Raw genomic sequence first — 21,036 nt, forward strand, 5'->3', positions numbered from 1 at the left:
TAATTGGCGTCCCGGCCAGCGAAGGTCACGGCTCCAGCGGGGCAGTTTGGGTAATCACAGGGCCGGGCCGGACCTCGTGGGCAGGGGCGGGACGCCGCTTAACTTGACGGTTGTGTTTTTATGGCTCCTCCGAAAACAGAAGCCGGGATCATTATTCACATAGCTGCCGTCCCTCCTCCCAAATCCCTCCCACCCCCCTCCACCTCGCCCCCCCGTCCCGCCGTCAGAGGGACAAACCCAGGTTGTTAAGACAGCCGGCCCCTCGAATCTCCTCATTCACAATTTCATCTAGTTCGTTGGAAATGTCATTAATAACCATTTAAAAAAAGGGGAAATGTGGTTTGAAAGAGGTTTGACCCCTTAGCACTTCAAAGACTTCAGGATAAACAAACATTGTATCTTTACTATTTTGTCAATCTAGTATCTATCATGTAAAAATCTTTTTCCCCTTCTACTCTTTATAATAATAATAATTAAAAAAAACTCTGATTCTACAAATGCAACTTATTCCTATTAAAGGCTTAGGCGATGAAGACTGTGATGTACATGGATTGACTACTGTCAACAAAATGTACCAACTGTAAGTCGCTTTGGACAAAAGCATCTACTAAATGACATAATGTAAATATATTTCTCACACAACACATAAACCGACCCAGCAGCTAGTCCAAAGACCCAGACAGTGTAACATGGATAATTCTGTGTTTTAATACCTTGGGAATAAGCTCATTCCTGCATTAAAGCTGCACATTTTTGGTGGTAAAGGTTGAAAAATCCTATACAAATGTTTTGAATTTGATCATAAATACATTTCAAACATTACAAACAGCCACGTGTGCAAATCCTTTGTCTCTATTCAATGTGAATCCTTTTTTTTTTACTTCCAAAACTGGCCAGTGAAGCTTTTTAATGAGTTTCCAAAGGCTTATACATCACATAATATCTAATTTACCCTCAGCAGGTGTAATCTGTGTGTGAGGACGGCTTGCTGCTGTATGTTTACATGTTTTCTCCACTTTTCCAAGGATTGAGACGGTGTTCTATGTGAAGCACGGCTCTGTTTTTTAAAAACGGCTCGAAACCCAGTAATTAAATGTAGGTTTTAGTGCAGAGCGTTACAGACACATCGCCCAGTCGAGGCAAAGCTGCAGACTGTGGCGAGTTCATTCATCTGACTCTAGATCGTGTAAAACAGCTTCCTACAGTCACAGAGAACATGAGAAGGTTGATCAGATTAAAACTTACATGATAAACATCCAAAAAAGCTTTTGGAAATATAACATTTGCTCAAAATCGATCTATGTAATATCAAGCCTGGCTCCTAGTAGATTTGGTTACCTTTGAAGGAATAATATAACCTGTTAACATTTTTTTTTTAATTAGTAAAGTACCAAGTGTTAGTGGCAATGTAATGTAATCTACAATGCAATGTAATATAACCTGAGAACAAATTTCCTAATTCGTACAAATCAAAGTCAAAAGAAAGACACACACATCCAAAATATAGGTGCTGGATCAAAGAAAATAAAGTGAAATACAACAGAGGATCTGCACACAAAAATGCAAAGAGCTCTTCCTCAGACTTACTACAACAACAGAGAATCGCCATCTTAAATACCCAGAAACCCTAGCAGAAAGTCATGTGACGAGTGGCAAGTACAAGTGGACAAACAAAACCTGGGACATTCAAACTAGCAATTAACGAAAAAACAAATATACATATAACATTCAAAGCTTCCTGGAAAAACCCTGGAATAAAATGAAAGCAGATCCAATCCAAAGCTTTCCATTCATACACAAACATAAAATGAATATAATGTACATTCATGAGCCACTGTAAAGCTGTGTGTTATTGTAGTGTGTGTGTGTGTGTGTGTGTGTGTGTGTGTGTGTGTGTGTGTGTGTGTGTGTGTGTGTGTGTGTCCGCCTCCTCGTGTCAACACGGCGCTCATCAGCGGCGGCCTTGACACCCGCAGTGTGATCATGCGAGGCAACATGGGACCAATCGCCTCGCCGACCTCGCCGACCGCAGCCATTACGCGTCTCCGCCCCCTGTCACCCATCACACACAGGTGACACCCATTAGCACCCACACACACGAGCACTCAAACACACACACACACACACACACACACTCATGCTATCACGCTTTTGCATGGAGCAGCGTCGTACAATCGCGCCTCTTATTGCCTTTCCTGCACTTCTCCGGCATACAGGAATATTTCTAACATGTACTGTCGAGGCGCTGTGGCTTTGACCTTTGACCTCTTGACTGTTGCTTGCTTGTAATGTCAGAATTGAACCCGCTTCTACTGTTGCTCTCGTTTTTCAAGTCGCTCTGGATAACAACGCATAATATTATCTTCTTCAAAAAGAGAAAATCCAGTGTTGTCGTTTTACTTTTTTTTGTTGAACCCGCTTTCCCTAAACCTGCCTCGTCTGCTTCTGCTGCAGTTAGTGATTTACTACATTTCCCAGAATGCCTTGCTTTCACCAACCCCCAGAAAACGGGCTTGAACTTGTTGCATTCAGCTGTGGGCTAAACATGTAGGTAGGGATGGAGAGTCGACTCCTGTTGCAATCTCAACTCCAAACTCTGGAATCAAAGAAACTGTTTAAACAAAATTGTAATTAATTAATTCTGATTTAGGCCTATATCTATACTGATCTGTGTTCGATTGCCTTGGTCTGATCCATTTCACAACAAGTGGGAAGGGAGAAAATCAAGGCTCAAAACGTAAAACTTTGATTTTTGTGTTTATTTTCATTTGGAATCGGAATCAATTTGGAATTACTTACTCATTTTCACAGTTTGATATTTTGGTACGGGAAAAAATCATATTAAAAACAGCTTTGGAAACTGTTTTGAACTCATATCAGAAAGATATTTAGATCTTGGTTTCACAAAACGATGCAGGCAGCAGCTCTCGACTTTCATATATTTAATTTTTATTTTTCAACATTAGTGCAGGTCACATCAACACCTATTCAAAGTCTAAATGTTTCCTATCATGTTGCATCAGCATCGACTGTGCAGCTCTGGAAGTTTCCTAAATGTCTCTACACACCGAGTCAAAATATACCTGGAGATTAAAGCAGAGCTCTGACTTGGAAGATTTGAAGTCGCCGAGAGAGAGAGAGAGAGAGAGAGAAGAGAGAGAGAGAGACCAGACCGGGAGCTCTCCCCCCGTTCATCCCGCTCCGACTGGAGATGGAAGCCGACGCGGGGATCCGGAGGAAGAAAAGAAGCCGGAGCGCTGAATGATGAAGACGATTACAGTTTTAAGGGTTTCACATTGCGACTCGGAATTCATGTCCGGCCTTAATAGTGCTCGTTTTCTGCCTTGTTCACTCCATTAACGGCGAGCGGGGGGCCCAGAGTGCCGGGCCACCGCCGCTAATTACGGCGTGAGGGATGATCGGCGAGGGCTCATTACCGGCGGTGCGGGCCGAAACATACTGTCTCTCTCCCGGCTAATGATGTTGGATCCGCGGCGAGGGGAGGCCGGCGCTCACCGCTTCATCAAACGTCTGAATGTCCAGGGGTTAACGTGGCTGTTGACTTCCCATCTCTCTCTCTCTCTGTCTCTCTCTCTCTCTCTCTCTCTCTGTCTGTCTCTCCACTGTTTTCTCTCTGAATCAAAAAAATCGGAGCGGCCTTATTAGCATGACAAGTCTACCAGCGCTGCCGAATCACTCATGGCTGTCAAGTAAAGTGAAAGCAAGTTTATACGTGCAGCAGTGATTCATACAAGTCTGAATCTTCTCTATTCATCTCTATCAGTTCAATTCAAATCTGTTTTACTGGTACAGGACAGGATAGAAACCTGTGTTGCCAAAGAATTCAGGTCATATTATAAGCATTAGCAGATGACTAGTAATTCATAAACAAAAATCAATACATATCAGTGTTATCAGCAATAGTGAGCTGTCTCATGAACATTGGAAGCATCCATAAGGTCGATTTTGAAGGAAGCATACAGGTGGAGTAGGAAATCCCACAATACCTTGCAACATCAGCAAAGAAGAACGAAACTCCCCCAACATCCGCTAAAATGAAATGGCAAACAGAAGTCCCCGCTTCAACAAAAAGCTTTCCAAAACTAACCTATATGACCGTAAAAGATAATATTTTTAGTTAATTTTATATGAAAATTGTCCCTCTGGAATCATATTACTGCATTTTAACACAGTCAGTTGTTTCCGGAAAGCCGCTGAAAGACGGAGCGTCCTGGCGTAGTTTAGCTAGCTAGCGATAGCATTATGTTAGCAGAGTCTGTAAGGCAGTTTGATGGAGGATAGTCTAAATGAACTGGCTGCAGTTTCCTCTGGAGATATAAAAACCACATGGCTTAGTTTTCATAGCCAACATAAGCTAGCAGCATATTTTTATCATTTCTTTAATGTGTTTTGAAGAAGCAGTTTGATCAGACTGGCTGTTGGTGGAGTGTAACGTTAGCTGCAGTCACATGACTGTCTGTCTCAAAGCAGTTATTTCAAACAAGGAACCTTAATAGGAAGCTTCCTAGTTAGGTAGCAAGAAAGAAGGAAGCTAATGTACTTTCCCAATGAGACAGCACTAACGTGTCTTTTTTTTTTTTTAGATAGATTTTTGTTATATTTGGTGTGTGTGTGTGTGTGTGTGTGTGTGTGAAGTCTGAGTGTGTGTGTGTGTGTGTGTGTGTGTGGCGGGGGGGTGTGGGTGTTTTTTATATCATTTAGGCTCATTGTGAATCAAGTGTTTCTTCTTTGTTCTATGGCTTTTTAAGCATGACGTTTAATTAAAGAACATCAAAATTCTCTCTCCGTTCAACACCTTTCTCTCTCTCTCTCTCTCCCACCCCTTTTGCACTCTCTCTCTCAACATCATTTTCTCCCCCTCTCTCTCTCTCTCCCTCTCTCCCTCTCTCCTTCTCGCTCTCATTACAGGCTCTTACCTGACACAATGAAGCAGAACTAAATGCTGCCTGTGGTTCGGCCAGCTATCTGTCACAGCTCTTTCTCCCACCGCTGGAAAAAAAAAACGAGTGAGAGACACAAAGACAGAAGAAAGAGAGAGAGGGAGAGAGATGAGAGAAAGATGGAGGATGACAGGATGTATCATTTAATTTAAGCCTGTTGGTTTGTACAGTGCTGATGTGTAGAAGACTGTCGATTTTGATATTCTCGTTGCGGTTCGTGTGAAAATTATGATGAATGTAACCCGAAATTATCTGGTTTATCTAATTTTGGAGCAAAAAGACTGATGCTGCTTACAAAACAAACAGAAAATATGCTTTTTAACACTTCCTGGCATTCTTCTAAGCTTCAAACCTGTTTAAAACAAATAGAAACCAAACAGAAATCTGAGTTTTCCTTCTCAGAAAACTACAAGAAAATGAGATCCATGCCACGAAAGATTTTACATTTAACTCACATTTTAGTCATTTAGCTGCTGCTGAAATCCAGAGCGACTGACAATGAGTGCAACAGTCGATTAAGCTTCAATAGACCTCACTCCCACGGCGGCCATTTTGAATTTTACGTCACACACTGGGCGGGAAACCGTACAGAGCAAATACAGCCCAGGTATTTTTTACCAAGATTCACAGCATACAAACATTAGGATTGGAAAAAACATTGATAATACCACTGAAAAACATATTAGAAATGAATCCAACAGCAATTTTTACGTCAACGTTTAAATGGTTTTAGACTTCCAGGGGAAAATTCGGCTACATAGGGTGAAAGTTTAGTAACGTCTACGTCTTACACTGCGTCTTCTGGGATAAATGACAAAAAAAGCTTTATCTTGTACTTCGCTGGTGCATATTTTTTGATATTTACAGCTGTTTATGTATTGTTTAAATATACTGTTTGGTCTAAAACTGGGCCAAAAAGATCCTGGGCTGTATGAGAGCTAAAGCGGAGACGTAAGAGACAAAATGACATCTAGTGCTCAGTGGGATGGATCTGAAGAGTCCAGAGGGATATAGGTTCCCACAAGGTAATATAGAAAGAAAGAAAGAAAGAAAGAAAGAAATGCCACCTAGATGATCCCAATGCAGACAGATCACAAAAAGGCAAACCTAAATAAAGGTGCGAACTGGAACCGAAGATGGTTCTGTGGAGTGAGATTCCATAGAAGAACTATTTCTGGTTCCACAAAGAACCTTTCAAGAACCTTTTAATAATGAGTCTATACAAGGGGCAGATAAACAAAAACACAATGCAGGAGTCTAAGCAAAGGAGAGCAGAAATGGTTCTTTATAGCAATGATTCTCAACCTTTTTCATATTAGGGACCCCTGATTTAGTCCACATTAGAGCCATGAACCCCATTTGATGAGATTTTATCTCTCAAACCCAAATGTGAGAATATTTTTATTGTTAGATATGATTTTCTCCAGAAGTCCATGACTCTCTGTATTGTTGGTGGAGTGATAACAGAGAAACTATGATCAGAACAGTCATTCTTCTACATTCTATAATTGTGTTAACTTTTTGTAAATGAAATAATGCTGAAGCTTAACACTTCATTAATTTGCTGGGGACCCCCTGGAACCCCCTCAAGGACCCCTGGTGGTCCCCGGACCCCACGTTGAGAACCACTGCTTTATAGAACCTCGGTCTGTTGGTTCTTCTTGGTTCTTCTATGGCGTCATTTTTGGCGCCTTCATTTCTCTGGGCCTCGGCTAATTAGTGGTGCAGTTCGCGTTTCTTTACCTTCCACGCCATAAAGACGTTACACCTTCATCTTCTTCATCGTTTCATCTTTCCAGTGATGTCATCTCGCCGCTCAGCAGACGCTCGATGTCTTAACGTATTTTAATCCCCAACAAGGCTGAACAGAAGAACATCTTGGATCTCCAATCGGCTGCGTTTACGTTCCAAAGGAAAAATGACAAAAGGAATATATATAAAAAAAAATAAAAAAAAAACAATTCATGAGAGATTAAAGGAGGAATAACATGAGAGGCTCGCTTTAGGGAGGGAGCGAGGGAGAGAAGGAGAAGAGTGAGGCATTTCTTCTTCTTCTTCTTTTTTTTTTTTTTCTTTTCGTTCACGTGAAGCTCTTCAAGACGGCCGGGTTTTTGGGGATGAAAGGATCGGCGGGGCCCTCGCTGTGTGTTTTTTTCCCAGCCGAGGAGACAAGCAGATTTGCGCGGTGCCTTCATGCTCGCTAATGGGATCCGACACAGTTAACCCAGAGGAAACCGGCAGCACGGAGCGGCGCTAACCCAATTTTAGCCGCCGTCTCCTCGCCGTCTATTTCGGTGCCGTCGATTGTACCAGCAGTAATTAAGGCTGTAATAATTAAATAACTCTCTTTTAGCCCTGTGTGGGAGTGGGTGACTGGAGGTGAACATCTCGCCAGATCTAATTAGCTCGTCTGAAGAGCGCCGTCGGATTTTTTTTCCTCCTCCTCCTTTTCCCGTGGCGTTGGAGAGAGGCTTCTCTTTCCCTTCGCCGTGACAGCGAGCTGACCGTCTGGACCGCTGAACCCGTGTGTCTGTCTCGGGCCGCGGATGTCTCTAATTCCCCGGGTTTTCTCGTGTTTTTAACGGGGCGAGGGGTGAAAGGTCGAGTGTTCGGGAGGGGGGGGGAGGGAGAGAGAGGGGGAAGGCTGGTTTTGGAGCGTAATGACAGTCATTACAAACTGCAGGAACACCTGGACTGATGCTTTTAGGCGGGTTGGAAAGTTGAGGCAGGAGGTGATGGATGGCGGCGAGCGCTGATCCACAGATTCATCTAAATGTGTAAAGACTTCGGAGCGAAATATCCACGAGAAAAACCAATCAACATTTGTTTTTTGGAAGGAGAACGTATTAAAAACCAAACACACGTATTTAAGATCAAGGCACTGTGAAAGCAAAAGTTAAAGGCCTTTATTTTACACTGGTAATAAAAAAATCACCCCTAAAAGAACCTAAAGCCTGTCTTTTTAAACATATGAATCTATATATGTAATTTTCAGTTTATCCATGACAACTTTCACTATTTATTTTGCACTATTTTACACAGCAGCTGTCAAAGAGTAAGCCTGAAAGCTAAAATAATGGCCAAAGTAGCATCAAAACTGTACAAGACAGGTCTGACTTTAGATAATTTTCATGTATATCTTTTTTCCAACATGTCATTAGAGAGTGAATATCAAAGTGTTGAAAAAGACAGGCTTTGGGTAATTTTAGAGTTGATTTTTTTGGAGTGTTTATTGGCTGTTAGGACCAGATTAGAGAGCAGAACCCAGGAAAACAAGAAGTAAGAGGCTCTAGAGTGAAGAAATGTATGAGATTTTGGTCAGAATCGATCAGTATGATGGAAATAAACAGTAAATTAGGGTCCAGGTTGAAAATAGACGGCGTTATCCTTTAACTCCCTGACTCCCAGAACTGTATTTAACCCTCTACAACCCTCCTGTTAGACCTTTTAGACGCTCTTCACCGCATCATTTGCCTCGGGGCCTTCGTCTATTTAATCTGTCTGAAATTTGGGGCCCGGTTCGCAGCAGAGTTGGCACACTTAAGGCTCTGTAAAACTGTCCCAGACCCTCCAGAGACCGAGGGGACGTCCCCCGAAATCCCACAGCAATTACCAGCCTCAAATGTCCCCAAACCATGAGGGTCTCTGCATGTCTGCTGAACATATTTGTTTTGATACTGCAGCTTTCGAGCCGTTTCAGTGTCCTGCAGTGCTTTTATTAAACTACAGAGGGCGCTGTGGGTTAATTAGATTGCACTGGGGTCATAAACTGAACACATGCTCTTTACTTTGGGAAAATGAGGATGTTTTCCTCTTTTCTTTTTGTCCTATGAATCAAATAATTTGCATTTTGAAAAGGAAAGACTTGGGAGATTCTGGAGAAATGTGACATTTTCACCTTTAAATTCACAGCCGACTTTTAAATCACTCCTAATCAAAAAGAGCCAAACCCCGACCCGTAGAATTTGAAATTAATATTTTCCCCATGTTGCCTGTGTTTTATCATGTCAGCGACAAAGGCGGTTTACAGTTTTGTCAAGGTTTTAATGCCTTTAACGAGTCGATAATTCTCCACAGAGACGCAGGAGTTAAGTCCTGATTTTCACCTTTAATGACCCAGGGAAGCTTTGCTGGCATGCTCATGTCTCCCAGTGCGACCAGTCCGGTGCTGTCGCTCACTGGGAGCGGCCCAGTGTGACCAGACCTACAGTGGGACCAGGCAGATGGCTGAAGCTTCACTCACTGCAGCTTTAATAGAAAAATATCTTCAAATCTGACTCACCGTCTCTTTCTCCGCTGCCTGTTCTGAGGTCAGTTTCTCAGAGTTGTGTACTTTGTTCTTGTGAATTTTCCAGGATTCAATAAAGTATTTATATTTCTGTCTACCTGCCTATCTGTCTATATATTTATCTGTCTGTCTGTCTGTCTGTCTGTCTGTGTAAAAATGTCAGTTAATTTAATCCATTGGAATACTCAAACTCAGTAATGTAATCTCATTACTTTCAATTGGATTACTCTGCCTGCCTTCTGTCAATATTCTGTCAATTAATTAAAGTACTGTAGTGATTTTCCCCACTTATTATTATTCCTTCTTGTTTTTTTTGTGTTTTTTATCCACTTTTTCCTTGTGTTTCCCAATTATCTCCTTTTATAGGTGTTTTACTATTCTTGATTTCACACCTTTTTAATAATATTAGCCTATTAGTAGAAGACTATTATTATTAGCAGTAGTAGTAGTAGCAGCAGTAATAGTAGTGGTAGCAGTGGCAGTAGACTAATAATAGTAATAGTAGCAGTAGTAGTAGTAGCAGTAGCAGTAGCAGTAGTATTTTCTTAAACGTATCTGTAATCAGATTACTGTGCGCACATTACATGTTGCACTCCAACACTGTATACATATTAGTAATATATATACATATATGAAAGTTTAAGGAAGAGTTAAGAGAGGGGAGAGAGAAAGTGAGAGAGAGAGAGACAGTGAGATGGAAAGAAAAGGGTGTAGAATGATACATACAATACATTTATATATATAGAGAGAGAGAGAGAGATGGAGAGAGAGCAGTGTCTCAGTCCTGAAACAATCAGCTGGATCAATACCTCAGCTGATCGGCTCTCCTCACCTGCTCATCTCTCTCCTCAGTGGCTCTTACAGGTGAACTGACTGTTTCTCCTGCTGCTGCTCCATCCATGTTTATCTGCTTAAAGAGCCAGGGGAGGAAGAGGTCACACACACAAAACACACAAAACATCTATTTTCAATTATTTCATCTCTTATTTAATCTACCAGTGAATGATACCAGTGAGGTCATTTCAATTGATTCAATACAAACAAGCTGAATTGCACAGAAATAAGAGAAATTATCTGAGTCCACTGGAAGATTTTTTCACTTGTGTTCAGAAAAATAAGATTCAGGACTCAATACAGACATTAAATTACTAGTTAAGATGGAGATTTTCTGCAGTGTGACAATCAATACTCAGCCTGGTACTGCCGGAGATACTTGAGAGACTCAATCCCCATCAGGCCTCCCTCCTCATTGGATCAGCCATCGTCAGGGGCAACCCCCAGCGGCCGATCGATCGCATCCCTTTCGGCTTTGATAATCAAAAATCCAATCGGCGCTCTAAATGTTAATTGATCTGAGCTTTGGGACAAAAGAGGAACATGTTAGTCTCGCTTTTTAGCGCGTGAATCTTGAACTACGGCTGCATTTGTGCCTCATTTACAAGAGGAATTGTTGTTTAAAATTCAAGCTTTGCTGTCTTTTAGACCGATATATCAGTTTGCCAATATTGTCTTTTTGATAGATATCGGATATCGGCAAGTCAGTGTCGTTCACCTCCGATACCGAGGTTCCTCCCTGACCACAGCTACAGAAAAACTGTAAAACGTGCCAAGAGAATTTATCTTTTGCACATTTTCTTCAATAAAGGCAGTTAATGTGTCCCAGAGTTTCTCCAGGTGTGATGAGTGTCAGTGGTTTCAGTGGAGAGTTTTAGTGTCCCATGGTGGTCCACATGCTGCTTCAGAGGCTTTTCCACCCTGATAAGAAGAAAACTCTGTGGGGAAACACTGAATACTTTTACATACATTTTGTGGCATGAAAATGATCAAATTTAAAGGCATATTGTTACAAAATATTGTCTATCGGCAGCTTCAGTACAATAAGATCCGTATCGGTGTCGGCCTTAAAGACGTCGCATCAGCTGAACCCTAATGTACGGTGGCCCAGAGAGCTCAACGCGCTGCAACTTAAGAAAACACATGCAAATAGACAAAACACAAGCAAATTAAGAAAACATCTTCATCAATTTGACAACACATGCGCTGCAAATACACACAACACAACCAAATACACAACAACACAACCAAATACACACAACACAACCAAATACACACAACACAACCAAATACACACAACACAACCAAATACACACAACACAACCAAATACACACAACACAACCAAATACACACAACACAGCCAAATAGACAAACGCGCTGCAAGTAGCACAGACAACGGATCTGTTTCCAGGGGGAAGATGTTTTCTTAATTTGCTTGTGTTTTGTCTATTTGCATGTGTTTTCTTAAGTTGCAGTGCGTTGAGCTCTCTGGGCCACCGTACTAATGTGTTTTCAGCTGTGAAAATGGACGAGGAATAGTAGTTTGGCAGCTTGAGAGGGAAGTTTGTGTCACACTTTAAAGACTTGGTTCTGCTGATTAACATTCAAGAAAGAATTATCTGCAGGAAACACAAACTTTAGGGAAATGAGTGAAACTCTGAAATGCAGATTTCTTGTTGTGGACACAAACTATATGAAGATTACTTTCCTCCACCTGTAAAGGATGATGTGACAACAGCAGGAACTGGACTGGACATTTTTACCTGTTTGTCACATAAAAAGGTTCGCTAACACTTCAGTTTAGCCGCTAAAATAACTTTGGTTAGCGTTAGGTCTTGGTTAAAAAAGAAAAACATTTGCTGAAAATGAAAACTTCACTCACAGAAGGAAACTTCTTTGCAACTTCTGAGTTGGGATTTGAATCCTTTCAACCCTGTTGGAGTTGGAAGGACTGGTCCAGGACTGGCTGAACAAACAGCTGGACTTTACGATTTCCACTGGGTTTTTTCTTGTCGGAGGACGTTGGAGAGCCGAATTTTCCTGCAGCGCCACTACAGTTACCGCCATTTTCAGGCAGGCGGCCGTTATGAGGAGCACAAGAAGCGTGAATGTTAAGATCATGGATGGATACTTTCACACATCTCCTTCATGTCGTTCTTTTGTGACGGGGAAACGCATTTCGTGGATGTTTTCGTGGACATTATTTGCATTTAAAGACTCATTTCCAGGACAGAAGCACGAAGAGCGTGTGAGAAAAGGTGTTTTTTTTGTTTCCCCCCCACAATTTGACTCGCTCCGGCCTCGCCATTTCCTTCTATCAGAGTCAAACAACGGCTTGTGTTTTCATAAAAGGAATGAGGAGGGGGGTGGGGGGGGGGTGGAGGGATGGAGGGGGTGGAGGGGTTTGGGTTTGGTAGCGAACAGAGTAAATGTGGCCTGGCATTTAGAGGCTGATGAAAAGGTTGATACCGCCACGCCGACTTGAGTAATGTTGAACGGCGTTCCGCTCGGGGCGACGTTCCGTTCCTCAATCCGTCTCCCCCCCCTCCCCATCCCCCCATCCCCCCCCCCCTCCCGTCTCGGCTGCTGGCCGGCAGCCGGAGCGTCCGCTGCTGTAATTGCTTCCCGCCACATCCCCTCTACTTACAACACGCCGTAATAACATCAGTAAACTCACACTGAATGTTCCATTTACCCCATAGATTTAAATGCTAGGGGTTGGGGTGGATGGAGGGGGGGGGGGGATGTTGGGGATGTGTGTGTGTGTGTGTCATTCTTCTTCTTCCTGTTTTATTTTGCGTTGTATCCTCCTCCGTAAACGCTCCAACAGCCATTTTGAGGCCTATTATCGCCCGCTTGTTGCAGTAATCTGATGGTCTGATCAAGTAAGCAGGAACCCGCTTCATTTAGTGCGGTGTTACACTACACCCCCCCCCTCCCCCCCCTCCTCCTCCTCCACCCCCCCTCCCCCCTACCCACCCCCACCCCCCCTCCCTCCTCGCCCCGGCCGTAATGAATGATCGCGCTCGGCTTGCATGCAGGAAAGGTTTAATTAAATCATAGTCCAATCATAATCCATGTTGTTAATTAAACTGGATAATTTATAAGTACAAAAGAGGGTATTTATTAGCCGCTGCTGCTGCAGTGGTGGCAGCGGCGCGGTGTGTGGGACGGGGGGTGGGGGGAGGGGGGGGGGGGTAGTGTGCGCGGACACACACTCACACACACACACACACACCCCACACACACACAACCCCCCCCCCCCCCTTCCCTTACAACCTTTTACTATTGATGCCCCCACATGATTGATAATGAGACAGAGACTGCTGTACTATTTGTCTAATGGCCGTGCAATTAAATTCCCTTGTAAATGACCCATGCCTCATTTCATCCTAATCTATGGAATTTTGATTGAATTTGTCAGCCCTAATTGAAAAATACTGCTATTTAATGTCTGCATTGCAGTTGCGGATCGGGCCGCCTTTAATGAGATCGTGTCCCAGTGACCCTGGAGGGAGGGAGGGGGGTAGATGGGGGGGGGGGGGGGGGGGGCGTCCATGCATGCCCTTGACTTGGCCCAGGGGGGGAGCAGATCTGAGGACCCTGGGGTCAGAGGTCACCTCCCGCTTCCCCCCGCTACATATTATTATTATTATTATTATTATTATTATTATTATTCTGTGTTCTGATGCTGCGATGCTGGAACGCCGGTGGCACTGAATAGACTCAGATTAATTAATTAATGAGAAAGCTATTACTGGATTCATTAAGCCACCAACAAATATTGTTATTTAAAGCACTGTGATGTAGTTTTGGGGGGGAACTGGATTGTAGAATAATCACTTGGAAATGCTTAAGACTCATTTTCATCCATCACATATCAAAGGAATAAGCTTGGGAGACAAACAGAGTGGCAGGTGGGTGAAACTGGATTTTTTTCTAGCTGCAAACAGCTTCCATAGAATCAAATTTACTCATAAAATTTATTAATTATTCAGCACTAAAGAAAAAGCAAAGGATTTTGGACATTTGCTACTATTGATGTTTTTTGAAAAGCTTTTCTTGCCTCAAACCTTAAGGTGCAAACTGTAATCCAGAATTATTCAAAAAACCCTGGAAGAGCAGTACAAGGTCAGCGAAAAGCCATTCAGACAAATAGAAGACAAGGAAAAGAAAAAGGAAACAAAATGTAATTCATTACATATTCATGTCTGGTTTGTTACTTTCCAACACAACAAATGATAAAAAAAAACATCTTAAGGATTTCATTCCAAAATGCTAAATATCGATTCTGGAAAAAATGTCACCTGATGTTCACTGCTCAGTATTTTAGTAAAACGTGGACGATGACATCATCTAAAACAGTGGTTCTCAACGTGGGGTCCGGGGACCACCAGGGGTCCTTGAGGGGGTTCCAGGGGGTCCCCAGCAAAGTGATGAATTGTTAAACTTCAGCATTATTTCATTTACAAGAAGTTAACACAATTAGAGAATGTAGAAGAATGACTGTTCTGATCATAGTTTCTCTGTTATCTCTCTACCTACAATACAGATAGTCATGGGATTCTGGACAAAATCATATCTAACAATAAAAATATTCTCAGATTTGGGTTCGAGAGACAAAATCTCATCAAATGGGGGTCCGTGGCCTTAATGTGGACTAAACTAGGGGTCCATGATATGAAAAAGGTTGAGAATCACTGATCTAAAAGATGTCAGTGATATTCACTAGAGAGTTTTTCTTTCATGACAGAAATCATTTTGTCAGAGTAGAAGTCACATTTTTCAAAAGGTGAATCTCTCAATTTGGAATGAAACTCTTCATCTGCTGTCAGTATGTGCTGTTATTAAAATGTGTTGAAAATGAAACACAAATTCAGTAAATCTGTTGTCATTTTGGATTATATGATGGCCTAACATTGATCTGCTATTAAATTATGGACGTAATCATCAATAATCAACAAAGATAATTTGATATGTGCTGAAAGTACAAAATAAGACTCTCAGTCAGGAGGTTGATTCAGTGAAACAGAGACCAAGTGAATCCAGATACAAGCTGTGATCCCTGTTGATTTCACCTGTTAAATCCACTGTAGTCATGAATGAAAGATTAAAGCAATAATCTGTGACATTTTCATATAAATAAATGTCTGTTCTGTTCTTCTCTACCTGACTGATATAACACAGTAGTGATCCAACCTATATCCAGTTCATAAATCTTCTCCACTGTCTGTTCTGAACAGCCAGTGTCTGCTGGCTCTTTCCTGGGAAAAATCCTGATGCGTTTTACACTTCCGGTTTGTTTGGAATCAACAGTAGAAGAAGAACTGGGTAGTTAGCATGAGCAGCGATAGCCACCATGACTGAACAGACAAAAGAAAAGAGAAACTCAAACTGTATCAACAACATGACATCACAGAACTACATGAGTCAGAGAAAAGTCCCAAGTCTCCAACTGAGAATTACGAGTCAGAGGTCGTCCAAATGGATTTTTCCTATTCAGAAGTAGGAAGTTTCCCAGCTGTCTTGAACGCACCATAACAACCAGAAGCCCGGTAGAGCCTGGCTGTACTCCCAGGTGTGAAAGTGTAGAACTGTCTGGAAGTGAAGTGTGGAGACCCTGACTCAACCTGGGGGTCGGGGGCCCCATATTGGGTCTCCTGGTATGAAAATGGGGTCTGTTGGAAAAAGTGCTGTTCAAACCAAAGTGTCAGTTAAGTCATTTTGTTGATTTGGGATGAAAAACAGACTGTGATGTTGGCGATGGAAGTAGAAGTTAGAGCTTTTTCTCATGTTTGAAATGTAAATGCAGGGTAATGTAATATTTACAGTTATTACATCCACCAAAGAGGGTGGAAAACTTCAGAGCGGATTTCCAGGAAGTTCGGTGGACAGATCGTCTTTGGGTCAATTTGGAACAATTGATTAGATTTTGGTGTTGATGCAGATCTGGGATTTCTGCCCTTAGACAATTATCATTTTTAGCCATAACTATGAAACTAATTGAGATAGAGACTTGATTCCAAATCCTAAGGGGAAGTTTGCAGGGTCAAGAAATCAATTTAACTTAAAGTTAAGTGGTAGGAATGATGTGATTGGGTGTAATAGCAGGTTGGAGAATTGTTCAGAATTGTTGTTAAATTAGTATTTGGTTGAGATTAAAGATGTGACTTCACCAAATTAAAAAGAGGTGTATAGACAGAAAAGCAGAAAATATTTTAGATAATGTAGCTGTAGACAGACAGAGGAAATAGTACAGACAGATAGAATGAGACACACACACACACACACACACACACACACACACACACACACACACACACACACACACACACTGACTGAGGAAGAGGGAGGAGGGTTCATAGACCTATTATTTACAGAATATATATAGCTTATTATTTACAATGATGTGTTTTCACATTTCTAAATGGCCTGTGGTCCCAATTTGTGTAATTGGCATTCATCCACGAGACCAAAGGCGAGCTGTCACGTCATCTCGGCGACCAATGAGCGGCCAGTGCGCGGCGAGGGGGGCGGTGCTCGCGCGGAGAAGGCAACGCAATTAAACGGAGAGGAGCGCAATTTAAATCCATTGCCAAACATCTCGGACGCGCGCTGAGCGGCCAGGAAGCATTTGCTCTCTCTCCGCGGGTGAGAGAAGAAGAGTCTCCGCTGCTCCGGTATCGGTGTCGGGTCGAGTCGAAGCGAGCTGCCGCTGTCTGGAGGCTTGAGCCGGTGACCGCGCCGGGACACCTCGGCTCTCCAAAGTGCGCACGGCGCGTCACCGGAGCCCCGCCGACGCGTAAAACCCAAGAAGGAGCGGCGGCTTTGGGTTGAATTTGACAAAAACAGGAGGAGGAAAAGTGGTGATTTTTCTTTTTCTTCTTTTCTTGACTTTCACTACCTCGAAGTGTCGCTGATGGAATGCTTTTATTTAATCGGATTATCGCTTCTCTAAGCTCCGGTTGCCGATTCCTCAGCCACGCTGCGACGCCCCGGGCCGGTCTCGTTCACGGGGGGGTCGCCCGTCCCTCCCTCGCAGCCCGCTGAACTGCTTCTCCTCCCGGCGTGTCCAGCGAGCTCCGGCGGGTTGTTCATATGAGTGCAGCGTTCAGCCCGTCCTTCATGGTGATGCAGCGGCCACTCGGAAGCACCACCGCCTTCAGCATCGACTCTCTGATCGGGGGGCCACCGCAGCCCAGCCCGGGACACTTCGTCTACACCGGCTACCCCATGTTCATGCCGTACCGGTCAGTGGTGCTCCAGCCGCCGCCGCCGCCGCCCCCGGCGCTGCAGCAGGCTCTGCCGACCGGCCACCACCCGCATCACCAGATCCCCAGCCTGCAGAGCGGCTTCTGCTCCAGCCTGGCGCAGGGTTTGACGCAGGGTTTGACGCAGGGAATGGCGCTCACCTCCACGCTCATGGCGTCGCTGCCCGGCGGCTTCTCTCCGTCCCAGCAGCACCAGGAGGCGGCCAGGAAGTTCGGCTCGCAGGCTCTGCACGCCGTCTTCGACAAAACTCAGGATATCCGCCTGGACGCGGAGGACGGGAAGAGTTTCCTGCAGAAAGAGTCCGCGCTGCAGGCTTTCCACGAGTCCGACACGTCGGTGCAGTCCGCCACAGGTAGGATGAGACTTTCTGTATCCTCCAGAGCCAGAGACAGGGCTGAAGTGTCATTTGGATTTGGGTCATTTGAATGTAAACCTTTTGCATGACGTTAGCTTTTCAAAAAAAAATATCCATGCCTTATACTGCAAAAATAATCTTCTTTACAAGCCATTTAGTCTGAAATCCAGTCTGAAAATCTTAGTTTTCTTAAAATAAGTGAAACATTCTGCCAGTGATTTGATTTGATTTGATTTGATTCCACTTGTTTCCAATACAGTTTCATTTCAGGAAGACTTGATAATGATTTGTTCAGATGGATTTGTGTCTGTCAGGTTAAAGTGTCATTTGTATGTGAAGTCGTTAAGCCTTTTGTGTGTCATTAACAAAACAAACAGACATGTTGGACACTTAGCTCGGCTGCAAAATATCTCCATCTCGACAAGTCGTTCAGTCTCATGTTCTGCATTAAACTCTTTTTTTCTTAAAACAAGTGGGAAAATCTGCCAATCAGGTGGGACAATTCCACTTTGTTTTTTTATATTTGTATACTCATTTTCTGTATAAATAAGTGTAAATATCTTGAAATAAGGAAGATCAGAAGAAAATGACACTTGATTTAAGAAAATTACTGTTGATTTGAATTGGAAACAAGTGAAATTCTCTCTCTCTCTCCACTGGCAGATTGTGTTCACTTGTTTTAAAATTAAACAAAATTATATTTAAAGACTTAATATCAAATTAAATGACTTGCTAAGAAGGATATTTCTGCTCATGTCAGGGTTAAAGTGCCACTTGTATGTGATATCATTAAGCCTTTTGCATGACAATCCATACATTTTATTCCACTGCTGTTAAATACAGACTTTCTTTGCAAGGAAAAAAGACAGAAGCAATAAAATATGTTTCAGTTTGTTCTCTCTATTTCACCTTTATCTAAACTCAGTTAAATGTTTTTTCTTTCCTCTGGCTGCAAATGTCCGATTCTGAAACGCAGGTGGCAATTTTGTGGTGAAAAAATCATTGAAATTATGCTCATAAATAGCTTCATAAAAAGCTCACATCAAGATTTTTTTTTTCTGGAGGAGCGCCTGAGGCGGAGAGTAATCGATGGCTCCGCTCATTTTAATAATCGGTAAATCAGCTGTTTGAGCGGATAAAACCGGGATCAGAATCCTCCGTGTCGTGTCGGACATGTTTGGATGATTAAGATGTTGAGACTCCTTCATCACTGCAGTTTAGTGAAATGTCAGATCATCACTTAGGCGAATTTGATCTTGTAGTTTTTATCATTATGATAAAGAGGAAAGATGAAACAGATGAAGCAAAAATTGTCAGAAATCTATTTGGATGTAAAATAAAATAAAAAAATCCCATCAGGACCAAAATTCCCTCTGAACTGATAGATTGTTGATCTGTCTAATAATTGATCACACTGACCGAATATGAATATCTCATCAGTCATCAATCATTCCTCCACTTGTCATCAGAAATTCAGTCTCTTTGTGAAACTCTTGGTGGTTTTTCGCTCCTGCAGACTCGCTGTTTGGCCTTAAATCTGTTAACTGTATCTCCAGTTATTTTGACCGCAGCTCAGTTTCACACTCTGATCCTCTGAGGAACAGAAGCGTCCCACATGTTCGCTGCAGGCCAAACTGAAAGAAAGAAAGAAAGAAAGAAAGAAAGAAAGAAAGACAGAAAGACAGAAAGAAAGACGGGACGGTCCGTGCGTAATTACGCGTAAAAAGAAAAGAAACTTTGCCTTTTGCGCTGCTTTCCGCGATGATCTGTTCAGTGTCTGGATCAAAATACAAACCTGATGAATATTGACATGACCCCCCCCCCCCCCCCTCCTTCTCTCTCTCTCTCTCTCTCACTGTCACATTCCGCCCTTTTCTCCGTTTTAGGTAAATAAGGACTAATAGGCCAAATAAATCAGTTCCGTTCTGTATTGTTTTTTTAAATCACTTCTTCAACCCTATTTTTAGTTTTTACTTGCATATGTGACGTATTTTATCCTATTATTTCTAATACTATATTGATTTTCTTACTTGATTTAATTTGAGTATTTCATGCGCGTGGTATTTCCTTTTATTTGGTTGTTATTGCACTTTGTAAACTGTATTTTCTGATATAAATAAAGCCGTTTATTAGTGTTTATCAGTATTATTCTGACCTCTCCCTGTCCCCCTCCAGGCAGAGCGCACAGTAAAGAAGACTCCAAGGAGGACGAGTGCGCCAGGAAAGACGAGAGTTACTCCATGGACAGTGACTTGGACTACAGCTCGGACGACAACCTGACCTCCATGTGTCCCAAGGAGGACGGGGAGGGCGGCGGCGGGATGGACGACGGCCCGCACGGCTCCGGGGCGGGCGGCGGCGGGGCGGGCGGCACCGGGACGGGCGGCAAGAACCGGCGGCGGCGGACGGCCTTCACCAGCGAGCAGCTGCTGGAGCTGGAGAAGGAGTTTCACTGTAAGAAATACCTCTCGCTAACCGAACGCTCCCAGATCGCGCATGCGCTGAAGCTGAGCGAGGTCCAGGTGAAGATCTGGTTCCAGAACCGGCGGGCCAAGTGGAAACGGGTCAAGGCCGGCAACGTCAACAACAAAACCGGGGAACCGTCCCGGAACCCCAAAATCGTGGTTCCCATCCCGGTGCACGTGAGCCGCTTCGCAATAAGGAGTCAGCACCAGCAGCTGGAGCAGGCCAGACCGTAGAAGAAGAAGAGAGCAAAAAGACTCCACGCTGCGAAATAATGATCCGTTTAACAAGTCATTTAATCCAACGATGTTTTTTATTATTTACTATTGATCTGACTGGGAAAATCTCTGCTGTGCCGGCAGATGGTTCCACTTGTTTTAGGAATAAAGAAATGACTTGGTAAGATGGAGTAAAAAAAAATCATCTTAACAAGTCATTTAATCCTGTTTTCTTTTTCTGTTTGTATTTAGTAGCCTATTGATTTACATTGGAGACAAATGTGATTGTTTCATCTGAACTGTCAGATTTGTTCACTTCAGTCAAATTCCAAGACTGAATCTGAGATGAAATGACTTGAAAAGATGGATGTTTCTGCTCTGCACTTAAACAACAAAGCCACATTAACGACTTGTTTCATCCAGAATTGAGTCATCAAATCTTATTGTTCTTAAAACAAAAGGCAAATCAGTGATTTCACTTTTTCCTCATTTGTCTTAAGAAATATCCGATTTTAAGACTCACTTTTAAACTTTAAATTACTTGGTAAAATTGGTATTTTGCAGTGAACATCCACCTTAACAAATGATTTAATCTAGTTTTGTTTAGATACCATTTTAGTTTTCTGGTAACAAAGTGAAACAAA

At 42.8% G+C, this 21,036-nt stretch overlaps 1 protein-coding gene across 1 annotated transcript; it reads left to right on the forward strand.

Moving 5' to 3' along the window:
- The first annotated feature begins 17,182 nt into the window (after positions 1-17,182).
- gbx2 (gastrulation brain homeobox 2) lies at positions 17,183-20,410 on the forward strand. Its single transcript, XM_071530935.1, has 2 exons — positions 17,183-17,708; positions 19,887-20,410. The coding sequence occupies exons 1-2, from the start codon at positions 17,183-17,185 to the stop codon at positions 20,408-20,410; spliced, it is 1,050 nt and encodes a 349-aa protein (XP_071387036.1).
- The last annotated feature ends 626 nt before the right edge of the window (positions 20,411-21,036 follow it).

Source organism: Centroberyx affinis, unplaced genomic scaffold (assembly GCF_046629955.1).
Source record: "Centroberyx affinis isolate AG114_WGS23_722 - 3 ecotype Tasmania unplaced genomic scaffold, CSIRO-AGI_Caff_v1 ptg002000l_1, whole genome shotgun sequence".
Lineage (NCBI taxonomy): Eukaryota > Metazoa > Chordata > Actinopteri > Beryciformes > Berycidae > Centroberyx > Centroberyx affinis.